At 51.1% G+C, this 13,753-nt stretch overlaps 3 protein-coding genes across 3 annotated transcripts; 2 read left to right on the top strand and 1 right to left on the bottom strand.

Moving 5' to 3' along the window:
* Window positions 1-542: 542 nt before the first annotated feature.
* L3040_006416 (uncharacterized protein) lies at window positions 543-2,394 on the bottom strand (the record flags this gene model as incomplete). Its single annotated transcript, XM_007289204.2, has 3 exons — window positions 543-1,492; window positions 1,556-1,880; window positions 1,939-2,394. 3 exons carry the CDS (start codon window positions 2,392-2,394, stop codon window positions 543-545), a joined length of 1,731 nt encoding a protein of 576 aa, XP_007289266.2.
* Window positions 2,395-4,575: 2,181 nt separating this feature from the next.
* On the top strand, window positions 4,576-8,004 carry L3040_006415 (uncharacterized protein; the record flags this gene model as incomplete). Its single annotated transcript, XM_066154106.1, has 11 exons — window positions 4,576-5,197; window positions 5,275-5,370; window positions 5,490-5,607; window positions 5,714-6,033; window positions 6,147-6,371; window positions 6,418-6,706; window positions 6,753-6,953; window positions 7,006-7,172; window positions 7,219-7,425; window positions 7,475-7,687; window positions 7,736-8,004. 11 exons carry the CDS (start codon window positions 4,576-4,578, stop codon window positions 8,002-8,004), a joined length of 2,727 nt encoding a protein of 908 aa, XP_066011092.1.
* A 2,743-nt stretch (window positions 8,005-10,747) lies between these two features.
* On the top strand, window positions 10,748-11,402 carry L3040_006414 (uncharacterized protein; the record flags this gene model as incomplete). Its single annotated transcript, XM_007289202.2, has 2 exons — window positions 10,748-10,964; window positions 11,023-11,402. 2 exons carry the CDS (start codon window positions 10,748-10,750, stop codon window positions 11,400-11,402), a joined length of 597 nt encoding a protein of 198 aa, XP_007289264.2.
* Window positions 11,403-13,753: the final 2,351 nt, after the last annotated feature.

The raw sequence follows: 13,753 nt of genomic DNA, 5'->3' as shown, positions 1-13,753 counted from the left end.
CATCAATCCATCCATCCATCAATCCATCAATCCATCCATCCATCAATCCATCCATCCATCAATCCATCCATCCATCCATCCATCGATCCAGCGTTTCAGCTTTTCAGCTTTTCAGCTTTTCCCTCTCCTCTCTCCCACCTCTGCCTCCTCCCGCCTCTGCCTCCTCCCACCTCTGCCATCTCCCATCTCTCCTCTCTGCCTTCTCATCTCTGCCTCCTCCCACCTACCTCCCCCTCTAGAATCCACCCTCCACGCACAACTCAGAGCTCAAACCTTCATCTCAAGAGGGAAGGAGGGTGGTAAGTAGGTAAGGTAGGTAGTGATGGGGGGAAGCTTTCGCGCCGCCTAGCTTAGCTTAGCTTCGCTCCGTCTGGTCTAGCCTAGCCTAGCCTAGCTTGAGATTAAGCCTCAGCACGCAAGTACCAGGTACTAGTAGCTCGGAAAGAAAAATTTTGTTTTCGTGAGTACTTTTGCTTTTTTTTTCTCTCTCTTTCTTTTCTTTCTTGAAGATATTGTTATTTATTTTCTCATCGTTCAGTTCGTCATTCGCTTAGCTCTTTCTTACTCGTCGCTAGTAACGCCACCGCCTCTTCCTCTATACGCTGCTGCTGCTGCTGCCTCGGCTGTTCTTGTGGATTTGATCTGCCTCCCTCTCCTCCTCTCACCATCCCGTTCGAGCTCTCGCCTCTCTTCGCGCCGAATGAGTCTGGCAGGATATCGCCGTCGGACGTGACATAGCTGCCCCCCGTCCGGCCCCAGTCCTTGTCCCTCTCTCCATCGCTTTCCTCGTCATCGTCGTCGCCCTCGTCCAAAGATCCACGCTCACCCTCCACGCCGACCCGTTTCCCGTGCGCCTCCAGCCGCGCATCGTCGCGCATCTTCCGGATCTTGATCCAGTTGTACGCGGCGATGGCGCCGATGGTGACGAACAGGCCGGAGATGTTGATGGGGGTTAGCGGGTCGTGGAACACGAGGCCGGCTGCGGAGATGGTGACGACCTCCTTGAAGATGCCGGCGATAGAAAGGGTCACGACGGATGTGCGTTGCAGGAGGGCGAACTCTGATGCGGTCATTAGAAAGGCGATGCATCCGGGGAAGAGCAGTAAAAGGGGGCCGAGGAGCAGGCCTTTCTTATCTACAAGGATGACGAATCCCTCAGCGAGGGCGGGGAATCCCTCGACAGGGATAGCGATCAATAGGAGGGAGAAAAACATTATGGGCGCTAAGTAGAATATTGAACTGAACGGGTTGGAGGTCGCGGGGTTGCGTAGAAGGAGAATCTGTGTCAAGCCCCAGCGAAATCCGGAGAAGAAGGCAGCAGAGATTATGAGGATGAAGCCTAGGACAGAGAAGTCGACTTCGCCCGCGACCATCATAATTACGCCGGCTGTCATGGTGGCGATGATGGCGACGAGGCGCCAGGAGGGGGTTTCGAGGCGGAAGAGGAAGGCGAAGAGAAGGACGAAGGCGAGGGAGGAAGATTTGCACATAGCTGAGAGGGGGGCGTTGCGTTAGCCTGGTGCTGTTTGGGAGAGGGAGAGGGAGAGGGCCGTACTGTAGAATGTGAGGGTAATGAACTTCAGACTCATGTTCCCCAACCCGATATCTAAACCTGTGGCCATACCACACGGTCCTAGCCGCGTTAAGTAGAACATCCTCGTCATGAGCGGCTTTTTGGAGTCAACATCGTGCTGCTCGGTGGCATCGTCCGCAGGGTGGGTATTATGCGGGTTGCTGAGAGAATCATAGCGAGGCCGAAACTGCGGCAAGAAGTAGAGGACGGTAGAGGCGAGCGTAAATTGCACGAGCATGTGGAAGCAGGTTGTGAAGAGCGGGAAGTGGAAGTCGAGGTGTTTGGGGTCGAACATCCATTTATTGTACTGCCATTGCCGTCAGCACAGTTCCACGGAATCGAGAGGTCAGTGGTAGCAGACTTACTATGGATATCGACAGCGAGAAGACATACCACAGCCCGATCAACAGCCCATTTATCAAGCTGTTCTTCACCACATTCTGATCCGCCTCCTTCTTTTCCTCGGCCGTGATAGCGATCCTCACACCGGCGTGCCCATCTCCTGCGATCCTCTGATCGAGCAGCGTGTTCTTCCTCCTCCTCTGTCTCCTCTGTCCCTTAATCTTGCCTGTCAGGCCCGTCTCCTCATCATCTTGAAGTTCATCGTCACTCAGCTCGTCTAATTCCAGATCCTCGCTCGTGCTGTCGTCTGAGGTGCGTTCTACCTTGGGGTCTTCTTCGTCAGCGCCTGTTGTGATGGACTTGGAGCTCCGTCTTGGTTTCCCCTTGGTGCCATTCGAATTTGGAGGTATAGAAGAGACACTGGGCGGGTTCATGAGACTGCTCTTCCGCCGCCTGTGGCCTTGCGCCCCTGGATCCATATCTCTGCTCCCACGTTCTCGTTCTCGTTCTTGTTCTCGTTCTCGTTCTCCTTCTTGTTCTTGTTCTCGTTCTTGTTCTTGTTCTCGTCCTCGTCCTCGTCCTCGTTCTCGTTCTCGTTCTCGTTCTCGTTCTTGTTCTCGTTCTCGTTCTTGTTCTCGTTCTCCTGGTTCCTGCGACTGTAACCCCCCTAATGCGGTCGCGGCATCTGCGTCTGGAGAGTTATTAGACAGGTCGGACGTCGATGGGAGCCGCGGTAAGGGGAATCCGGAGCCGTGAGTTGGCAGAGGGGATGCCGGAGGTTGGGAAGAGGAGGCCATGATGAGGTCTCTGTCAACTATGGAACAGTGGGTCCGTTCCTACGGGACGCTGCAACTGCAAATGCAACGAACAAGTCAGTGCTCAGGGATATCGAAGTCATCTGAGTCGTGCTGTGTCGGGTGAGTGGCTGAGGGGGATAAGTAAGCGCTGGGTAAAGGGCGCGCTTGGAGAGCCGGGGAGACGGCTTGGGGATTTAGCTTTTTAGAACTCCAAGGGTCTTGGATTCTAAAAAGCGTTTTAGCCACAACGTGTCGTGAGGGAAGGCTTTATGCTTATACGGATGTGCGAGACGGATGAATTGTGATGGTATCGCGAATTCTAGAAGCTGACAATTGGCCCTCAGCAAAACCCGGATATATCTTGGCATATGCCGCCGGGATCTGGTGGGTCAGTGAAGAGATGCTGGTGTGTTGGCAGTTCAAGTTTTCTGGCTGGCCTTTCTGCTTTCTTTGTCGTTATGGAGCCCATTTTTTCTGCTTTTGTATTCTGATGCGATTTGATCATCTTGACTTGATTTGTTTTTGATTTGTTTTTAATGCTTTTGCGGGTCTCCATGCATTTCCTGCCCTGGGTCTTTCCGTCATCGCGAGCCCCTTTTTTGTCAAGCGATTCTCGCCTCAGACGTGGGCCAGAAACCGTCTCCAAGTCCCAACAAGAACGCCATATAGAAGACTCCTCAAGCGTGTCTGCTGTTAGTGATCGGTTCCAGCGACTCGCTGGCACCTCTGGCATCTCTTCAAGTTGATCTGCTTTTGGCCTTCAGATTTTGCGCACAATGTTGTACTACATGTCTCAAGCGTACCAGGTGAATCTTCTGCGTTAATTGTCTCCCTGAAGCATGTCCTCTGCCGTCAACCGCTGCGATTAGCTTCTGCCACGTGCATGATCCTCATGCTCGTTAGATGAGCGAGTGTTGTACGACACCGTAGTCGCTGTTGAGGAAGGGCGATGATGGATCTTGGAGAGAACCCTCTCAAGAAAAGGCTACTTAACTCAGTCTTCAAAGATTCCTCTGGTGCATGCTGATAGGCAAAGAGAATACTGAGCTGCTGTGTACTGTGAGGCTGTAAGTCTTTCGGTAACGAATCTTGCGTATCCTATTCTTCTTCTCCTAGCTGTATGTGTTTCTCTTTGGATGACCCCATCGCCCCGATCTTGGGTTTCTGCAAGGGCAGAAGCAGAGTCTGGAAAGCACCCAGAGTCCTCCTGCTAGCACATCGAGCATCATGTTGATTATTGTTGTACAGTACTCGATCCCTTCGCCTCGGATGCAAACATTGACTTTGAGCTTCGAGTCTCGCTCCGCGAGCTTCGAGTCTCGACTCCTTGACCGCTGCTCAAAAGCGTCGGGCCAGTGGATGCGGCTGGACTCGAGCATGATCCGTCACACTGCAGGCGCCTCACGGAAAAAAACCCCAAAAGAAATGAGTTCTTTGAAGCTCTTCTCCTTTTCGTGCATGGTCGAGGTCACTTGAAGGAAGGACAGTCGCAGCCTATCACCGCACCTTGCACCGTCCATGCTATAGAGAAAGTAATGGGCATTGAGGATAGAGTTGAAGAGTTGAAGAGTTGAAGAGCTGAAGAGCTGAAGAGCTGAAGAGCCGAAGAGTTGAAGATCACATAGAGCAGAAGAAGAAGTCTTATCGTTATCGAGATGCATAATATGATGACTGAGACAGAAGATAGACAGCCTGGTGAGCCTCCTGCACCTTCCCGCTTGGCGAAGGACGATCTTCCCTCCTCTCGACCTCTCGATCCTCTCGACCCTCTCGACCCTCTAGACCAATCCTTTCCTTGAATTCCTTCACCTTTCGGATTCTCTTTCATCATGCTGCACTCCAGCTGAACCAATCCAAACAGCGATGTCTCGAAGACCACGCAGCCTGAGTCTCAACTGCGCACCACAAACACAGACACAGACACAGACACAGACACAAACATCACAGACGCAACCACAACCACAACCACAACCACCTCTCACTCCAGCCCAGCTGCAGGAGCGCCAACAGAGTCTGTCCGAGGATCGCTATCGGAACGTCGTCTTCGCCCATCAGACACTCGTGGCCCCCATCGTTGCCAATCACCCGGGCGCAAGTCAATTTGCAGATCCACCTGTACCTGTTACTCGACCTCCACCACCTCCACCTCCTCCTCCTCCTCCACCTCCCCAGCCTGCTCCTCTTCCCTCCGCTGCGGGTCTCCCTCTTCCCGGTCCTAACGGTACAGCTACGGGTGTCACCACCACCACCCCTTCTCCTCCTCCTCCCGCCAACGCCTCTTCCCAATTGACATCGGCCAGCACCAGTCCGCGGGCAGCTCCACAGGTAGACGGTCCCTCGTCCTTGTCCTCGTCCTCGGCCACGGTTGTAGCTCCCGTTCCAATCAGTACGGCAATTCGTGCGTCGGTTCTGCGGAGTGGCTCTTCATCTGCAAATCCAATTACTCTCAGTCCAGCATTTCCCCTCCGAATCATCCCGTCTACCAGTAGGTCCAGTTGCGAGGCTCCCAAATCCTTGGCTCTGAAGAAGTCGAAAATGCTGACTTGCCGCTCTCGTGTTTAGGTGCCAGCCCAGTGATTGCAACTGGCACTCCAGTTGACCATCCCCCAGAAACCCCTTCGCCTGATCTGTTTTCCCAAAGGGCCCCTACAGCCGCCAGTACTTCAGGCCGTAAACGGAGTAGCGGTGCACAGTTCACAATCGGAAGCCCTTCTGCAGAAGCTTCCGAAGACGATTCTTCGCAATCTTCCTAATCACAATGGGGGCCCCCGTGGAAGTCCAAACCTCGCGTAGGAACACCACGGGATACTTGCCTATCGAGAACTATGGTTTAATTGGTAACATGCGCACCTGTGCTCTGGTTGGCATTGACGGTAGCATTGGGTTTATGTGCTGGTAAGTCTCTTGTAGCTGCTCATTCCATACTTCTTGTCCAGTGCCATTTTCTTTTCCGTTCAATTATCAAACACTCTGTACGATGGCTAACTCTGTATTTTTGGAGGCCCGATTTTGATTCCCCATCGGTCTTTTGTCGGCTCCTCGATAAGGACAAGGGTGGTTACTTTACGATTTCTCCTCCTTCCGACAAGCAATACACTACGAAGCAGCAATACCTCCCCTCATCCAATATCCTACAGACACGTTACATTCACGAAGATGGCGTTGTGGATTTGATCGACTTCTTTCCACGTCCGAGAGACAGTTATGTTGTTGCCAAGGCTGGCAAGCAGATGCCATTTCGCGAGGGTGTCAAGGTGCAAGACGAATTGAAGAAGTGGTTGGTTCGAAGAGTTGAGTGTATTCGGGGCAAGGTTGACCTGGGTAAGTGGACCCCTGATACCCGCTTCGAAAGATTGAAAGTCCACATTTCATCTGCGACTGGCATTCTATATACGGATTCCTGATGAAGATATTGCTAACATGCCATGCATCAGACGTTGAAATCTTTCCTGCTTTCAACTATGCTTTAGACGAACACGCAACCGAGATCCTTCTTCCCGAACACCCTCCTGGATGTCCAGATAGTAAAACTGTGACTTTTTCCAGCAAGAATCTCAAGCTCCAGCTCGATGTTACTATCGACCACGGCGAGGAGGATTCGGCATCATGCCCAGCTGTCAGCTTCCGCAAAGAGACCAAGCCTGGCATGCTTGGTGCAGGTAAGACATGGCATTTCTTGCCAATTTTTTGTGCTGACACCACCAGGGGTTCTCGCACACATTCATCTGGTAGAGGGGCAAGCTATTTCGTTCGTCCTTCGAGATGACATCCCTAATCATGTCACTCGCGATGTTACCACTGAAGTACTTGATCGTCAACAGCATGACACCCAAACTTTTTGGTTCAACTGGATCTCCAAGAGTAGCTACAAGGGCCGGTGGCGGGAGGTTGTCTCGAGAAGCTTGCTCATCCTCAAGTTACTGACCTATGAGCCAACTGGTGCGATTATAGCTTCTCCAACTTTCTCCATTCCCGAAGAAATCGGAGGTACTAGGTATGTTCAACGTGTAAGCTGTCTGGTCTTAGCTGATCACCTGCAGAAATTGGGACTATCGCTTCTGCTGGGTTCGTGACTCTAGTTTCACCATCTACATTCTTCTCCGGATGGGCTTCACGGAAGAGGCGGATGCATACATGGAATTCATTAGTGAGCGTTTCCGAAAATCGAGGTCTCCAGACGGTGCTCTGCCCATCATGTTCACGATCCGTGGCGAAACGGAGATTCCCGAAGTCGAATTCGAGTGAGTGGTGCAGTATCCGATGTAGATGACCCGAGCTAACAAAAAGTATCAGCCATCTCTCGGGATATCGAGACAGTAGGCCTGTTCGCATTGGTAACGGTGCTGCATTCCATCAACAATTTGACATCTACGGCGAGCTTCTCGATGGCATCTACCTGTACAACAAGTATGGGAAGCCAGTCACTTGGGAGCAATGGGTCGCAGTTCGTGAGATTCTAGGTCAGTGACGCCTCAGGCTCCTTTTCCTTGGCTAATGCAATCCAAGATTACTGCCTCACTATCTGGAAGGACCCAGACATGTCAATTTGGGAAGTCCGCAGCAGAAAACAAAACTATACTTACTCGAAGGTCATGCTTTGGGTTGCCTTTGACCGAGGTCTTCGGCTGGCTGAGAAGAGATGCTTACCATGCCCAAATCGTAACAAATGGATGGAGACCCGAGATGAGATCTACGAAGAGATCATGAACAAAGGTAGAATCACTACTCTCTCCAATAATATCGACAAGCTAACTTCTCGCAGGCTACAGTCCAAACATCCGCTGCTTTGTACAAAGCTACGAGAGCGGCGATCATCTCGATTCTTCTATCCTCATCGCTCCCCTTGTATTCTTCATCTCGCCCAACGATCCTCGCTTCCTGCGAACCATGGATAGAATCCTCCAATCTCCCGAGAAAGGTGGACTGACATCAACCGGTCTTGTCTATCGCTATGATACTGATCATGTTGAAGATGGTTTGTAATCTTTCTCTGGTTTCTGGCAACATCGCTGACATCTTACAGGGGTCGGTGGTCGCGAAGGAGCTTTCAGCATGTGTACCTTCTGGCTGGTCGAAGCCATGACACGCGCTGGAGTTTATGAACCGAAATATCTTCCTCGTGCAGTCAACATCTTCGAAAACATGCTCAGCTTCTCTAATCACCTCGGCATGTTCTCCGAAGAGATTTCTCGATCTGGCGAGCAGCTGGGCAATACCCCTCAAGCTTTCAGTCACCTCGCTCTGATCAGTGCGGCGTTCAATCTTGACCGTGCTACGGACTATAAACGTTGAAGAACAGAACAGTGCTTGGGGTGACGATGGTGTTTCCATTACTAGGGCGGTAATACAAACTTTGGCACGAATAGCATGAGATATGATGAAACGGCTTGCTGCGAAAAGAGATTTGCTTTTCTCGAATGGTCTCGGAAGAAGTCTAGATATATTAATTCTAGCTCTCCTTGCTTGCTTTACAATGCTACACTTTCCACTCTTGACGTTCAATTAAAGTTTCAACTAACTGTGTTGTGTTTTCTTGCTACTCTATCAGAAAGTCAATTCCTGGGCCAGATAACAAGATGACTATTTCTTATCGCCTAAAATTAAAGGCAAATATCTCGTAGCTTATTATCAAGACGGCCCCTGGGCTTATCTCTTGGAACTATAAAAATTGATGGGATGAACATATTCAGAACGGTTTAATCGTTTATTGACTCGCTCGGTCGCTCGTTCGGTCGCTCGGTCAGGCACGCAGGCGTAGGTTCGCAAGGGGTTTCCAGCCGAGCCCGAATCCGAACCCGAATCGGTTCGACGGGGGCTACGGTACCTATTCATTCATTCATAAGCGATATTTATTTATTACATAATCAACTCAAGAAGGGAGGAAAACGTAATTATGTGTAGGTAATAGGTTTATTTTGGGGGGGGGAAGAGAGAGAAGATTGGATGGGGCGGGGGGATATGGCCGTGTTTGGGGGGGGGGGGGGGGGGGGGGGGGGGTGAAGGTAAGGATATGGATGAGGTTGAGGATGGATTGGGGTGGATGGATGGATGGGGGGGAGATTGAGCGCTGATGGATGGATGGATGGATGGATGGATGGATGGATGGATGGATAGATAGATAGAAGGAGTGAAAGGAAGAGAGAGAGACCTCTTGCCATCTTTCTTGTATCACGTGTGCATGATCCTGTGCTGCTAGTCAAGGGACGAAAGAGGAAGGTGCGAAATTCTGAACAGGGTATTCAATGTAACAACGATCGGCAGTCCAGTTCTGTTTCGCTGGAAGAGGAGAACCTTCCCAGGATAAGAATAAAACCAACGCAGAAGGTGTTACGCCGAGAGGGAAAACAAAGGGGCTGGAACTACCGGTGTGCGTGCGGTAATTAATGAAAATTTGGAATGGCTTGCTCGTTTACTTGGTAACTCGGCTCTGGCGGAGCTCGATGATTGACAACTGCTTTGTCTCTCTCTCTCTCTCTCGCTTCCCGTGGTGCAAAAGAGCTCTCCTCGACAAGCACAACACTTCTCCCCATGTTGCACACATCGACGGACTGCTCCTGGGACATGGTTGGTCAGAGTTTCGAGGTTCGAGGTTCCAACTGGCCAACTGTTCAACTCATTCTCCAGCCTCGTAGTTGATCCAGACCTTTGGTTCTAGACGGTGAGCAGCTGGCATCTCGACGGGGCAAGGAACGCTGCGCCCAATTTTGGTGGTATACAGCTCCCTGGAAAGCAGCCGGGCGAAAAACTTTCGGTAGAGTTCTGTACAGTACTCACTGCGAGATCCGAAGATACGCTGGTTCCTTTCATCAGGAGACTGGTTCTGGAAAGATGCGAAGGGAGAAGGTCAGGGGGGGTTTTAAAGGTCAGGCTGCGAACGAATATCTAGGAGCCCGTGGACTGACGCAGTGTCACAGCTGACACGGTCTTCTTAATTCTTTTGCGAGCGGAAGATTTGATGTCTTGTTTTTCCCGTCAAGGGTGTGTATAATAGATACGCCAGGGATCATTTTCAAGGACTTCTGTGAGTTTCTATTAATTGGATAGTATGGACTTCAAGCTGGCTAGCAGCTCTCATCGATGAGCGCTCGGTCCGGAAAGCTGTCGTCTGCAGGAGTAAGGTAAGCACATGTAGAAATATTCAATCAACTGAGAACTTTAATCAGAGAGGAAAAGGTGACATATCAACCGCTTGCCATTAGAAGACTGTTAGATGACATTACGTCGTCTCCAACTGTCCCTTCGGCCGCTGAGCAACAGCTTGTGTAGTGGTGACCTGCAGATGACGATATAGTAGCCGCTTCCAGTGGGGCTGTTTTCTCCCCCCGGGACTACAAGGTAGAAGGGAGAATATTTCTCTCGGGCGGTACATCTACAACCATGCAATGTGAAGGTGCAAGCCCGAAACATCTATCGAGGACTCGAGTCCGGCGGAGACACTATATGCAGACGAAGCGGACCGAACAGTCTTGTACCAGCTTACTCTTGGTATCTTTGGCTTCATTCTGTCTTCGGCTGCTGCAAAGCCTCTCTGTAAACTCGGATGTGGCAGGGTGTTCAAGAACGTTGAGGACCTGGTATACGGAGGTCTCGCTGCATCAAATTCAAGTTATCAACAACTTGACATTAAAAGATTCCCTTCAAGGCTCTTCGAATGCTATTTAATACGTCAATAACCAGCGATTCTCGCATATTGTGGTTTTTCTATTTTTGAGGTCCCGCTCGCTTTTTTGACATCGTCGTCATTGCCATGTGGTCGTCGCCCACGACAACGACGGTTAGCGCCAACGCGGGAAAAAACCGCCTCTGTTGACATATTCATCTTCGCCCGAGCTGGTAACCACCTCTCCTCCCCAGATACACCACATCCACGCACCTAGCTTTACACCTACTCTGCTGGATAACTGTTTTGTATCTACAACATCTCTCTACCGCTTCAAGTCTCACCACCTCGTTGCGCTCACCACTGCTCTTCCACACCCACCTTACCTCATCCTCACATTTACTTTTTTCCTCTTACACCTCACCAACCACCAAGATGCGCTTCGGAATCGTCGCCGCCGTTTTCAAGCTGAGCTTGAGTTCGCTTCCTGCCGCCACCGCCGCAATCATCTCCCAGATTAGCGCTTTTGACTGCCACCTCCCCGGCATTTTCGAGCTTCCTAAAACCCATCCCATCAGCGCTGCTGAGTTCCAAGCTCTCTGTGTCTCACTCTCGGGGATGTCGCTTCGGCCTTCTTCTCGAGAGTCTCGCTGTGAGTCCCGCCGTCCCTCTCCGTTCTCGCACCACCTGCTGACTCGTCGATCTCCCAGTGAAATCCTCAAACGCTCTCCCCGGCCCCAAGAAGAACGTCCGTTTCGTCCAAGATCCCACAGACCCGAAGATGGATTTGTGCGAGTACCGGGAGTTCGCGGTCCGCAGACTCCAACCCACGCCCAAGTCTGGATGCTCGCCGCATATCCGTGGACTCAGCTACGTGACCAAGGAACCGGGCGGCAGGATGTTCTTGAAGAAGGAGCTCGGCAACTTCCTCCCTTCTCAGCCTGCTGGCATGCACCGAGCTCGATGCAAAGGTCTCATTGAAAGCGGTGTTTGCACCAGGTGTGACCGTTCTCCGTTCGCCTTGAACCCTTCCTATCACGACCCTCACCCCGGCGCTCCCATTGTCGACGGCCAGCCATACTTCACTTGAATCTCTCTTCTCTCGCCTTCAACTCTCGACCACTGACTTTGACTTGGACTTGGACCGACGCTGACCTGGCCCTTCTCCACGGTACGTCGACACTCTCCCTTCTATATTGAAATAGGTGCGCCTTATCAGCCATCCCCCCCTCTCCCCCCCCCCATCCCGAAAAAATAAAGGTCCATCATCGTCATTTCAGGGCTGGTTACCCGGGGACAGGCGTTGATGGGTATCAAAAACAATCACCAAAACAGCGGACATCGCATCGCATCTATCAAACATATAGGGCTTCGGCACCCCGTCTCCTCTCCTCTCGCTCAGCAAACGACTCTTGTGGATGAGACTCCGGTCTCTTGTACGCTTACCGTGTGCGTGTGTTTTTTTTTATTAGGATCTAGGTTTCCACTCTTCGAATCGTGTCGTATGGTATGATATCGTATCGCATCGCATATCAGTCAAGACTAAATAGGAAACGGCCCCTGGTCCCGATGAGGTGGGGGCCCATCGCTCGCTACCCTCCAAGCAAGTCAGTGTCATGTTGTTCACTGCTGCCACTACCACGACTTGGGCGAAGAAAGTGATATCCACGTTGGACCACGCCCCGCGTTATCTGAACCTCAGCATCCGAAACCCAGGACGCCTAGGAATCGAGAAGAGCGTTATCCGAATATAAGTCACCCGCCACCGAGTCGCCCGAGACCCAAGAAGAGCGTTATCCGAATAAAAGTCACCCGAATCCGAAATCGAGTCGCCAAGACCAAACGACCAACTTACTCGAACACAACTCACCCGCCACCAAGTCGCCCGCGACCCAAAAAGAACGCTACATCTACATCTATCCAACACAACACAACACAACACAACACAACACAACACAACACAACACAACACAACACATGCCCTAAACTCCGAAAAAGGCTTCAGCGTCAAGTCCCAAGTCAAAGTCCCAAAAAAAAGTCAAGTCGCCGCTCCGTTAATACCATACCATACCATGCTACACCTCTGCATCGACGACTCCGGACATCACGCCAACAGACACCCTCAAGACAGACAGACAGACAGACAGGCAGGCCGGCAGGCGCAGCTCGCGATAAGTCACGGCGCCTGCTCATCCTGCTCATCCGCCTCCGCCCTCACTCACCAGCAACGCAGCAGCAAAGCAAAGCCTCCCCCGACTTTCAGCACCCGAGCAGGCCCCTTTTTTTTTTTTTTTTTTTTTTTTTTTTTTTTGCTTGTTTTTTTTCTTTAGGATTGTTTTACTTGGATTGTTTTTTTGGGGGATTGTTTTCATTGGATTTTTTTGATTTTTTATTGTGTACCCAATGATGTGCGTGCATGCGCGGAGGGCCAAGGGGAGGTCCTCGTTCGCGGGGCACCTCTAGGCCTAGGGAGGGAGTACCGGCCGGTACCGTAGAGGGAGGAAGGAAGGAAGGGCTATATAGATAGATAGGTACGTGTACATATATATATATACATACATATATTATGCACGGAGAGAGATACTCGTGAGCTTGTGAGCTTGTGAGCGGGTTGCGATCGGCGAATACGCTGTAGGGGGTCGGGGGGGGGGGGGGGGGGGGGGGGGATTTTTTGATCGTTTTTTTCTTTCTATGAGAGGTGAGAAGGGGTAGAGAGAGGTGTTGCGTATGTCGGCTTGTAGAATGGTGGATGTGTGGATGTGTGGATGGGTGGATGGGTGGATGTACGAGCGCTTGGGCGGCGTTCAGTCCCTTGCCCAGGTATGTTTGTGTATATATGTATGTATGTATGCATATCTTGAGGAGATGTTTTTTTTTTTTTTTTTTTCCTAGCTAGCAATACTACCTACTTACATACCTACATACATACCTATATACATACGTACATACATACATCCACACAGCCCGTCTCCACCATTAAGAAAAGAGTGCCATGACTTCTTTTCCGCGAGGAGGAGAAGAGAAAGACACAGAGCACAGAGACAGAGAGAGAGAGAGCTCAAGAGAACAAACTCCCGAACACCAAAGACAGCGAACGACGGGACGTGCTCGGACGGAGCTATATACAGCAGGGAAAGAAATGTATACCTAGGTAGGTACGTGGCAGCGAAGAATCAACAGGTAAGTAAATAAAGCCTCCCACGATCAAACCCACACCAAGTCGACAAACACACCTCACTCACACTCGCACAGAAGCAGAGGGAACCAATGGTGGGCGACAAAAAAAAATTTGCATTTGCTGCTAATTATCTAAGATCGGAGCGATTGATAAGGGGCTGGATCGATCTCTCTTCTATTACAATCCGCTGAATAATTAAGCTGGCGCCCACCCCCACCGCCGCCCCGCGCCCTCCAATACGCAGTTCCAAAATCTGTACATCT

This window comes from Drepanopeziza brunnea (genome assembly GCF_022702325.1).
Source record: "Drepanopeziza brunnea f. sp. 'multigermtubi' strain 214-2 chromosome Unknown ctg11, whole genome shotgun sequence".
Lineage (NCBI taxonomy): Eukaryota > Fungi > Ascomycota > Leotiomycetes > Helotiales > Drepanopezizaceae > Drepanopeziza > Drepanopeziza brunnea.
This window is presented reverse-complemented; position numbering and strand designations above follow the sequence as displayed.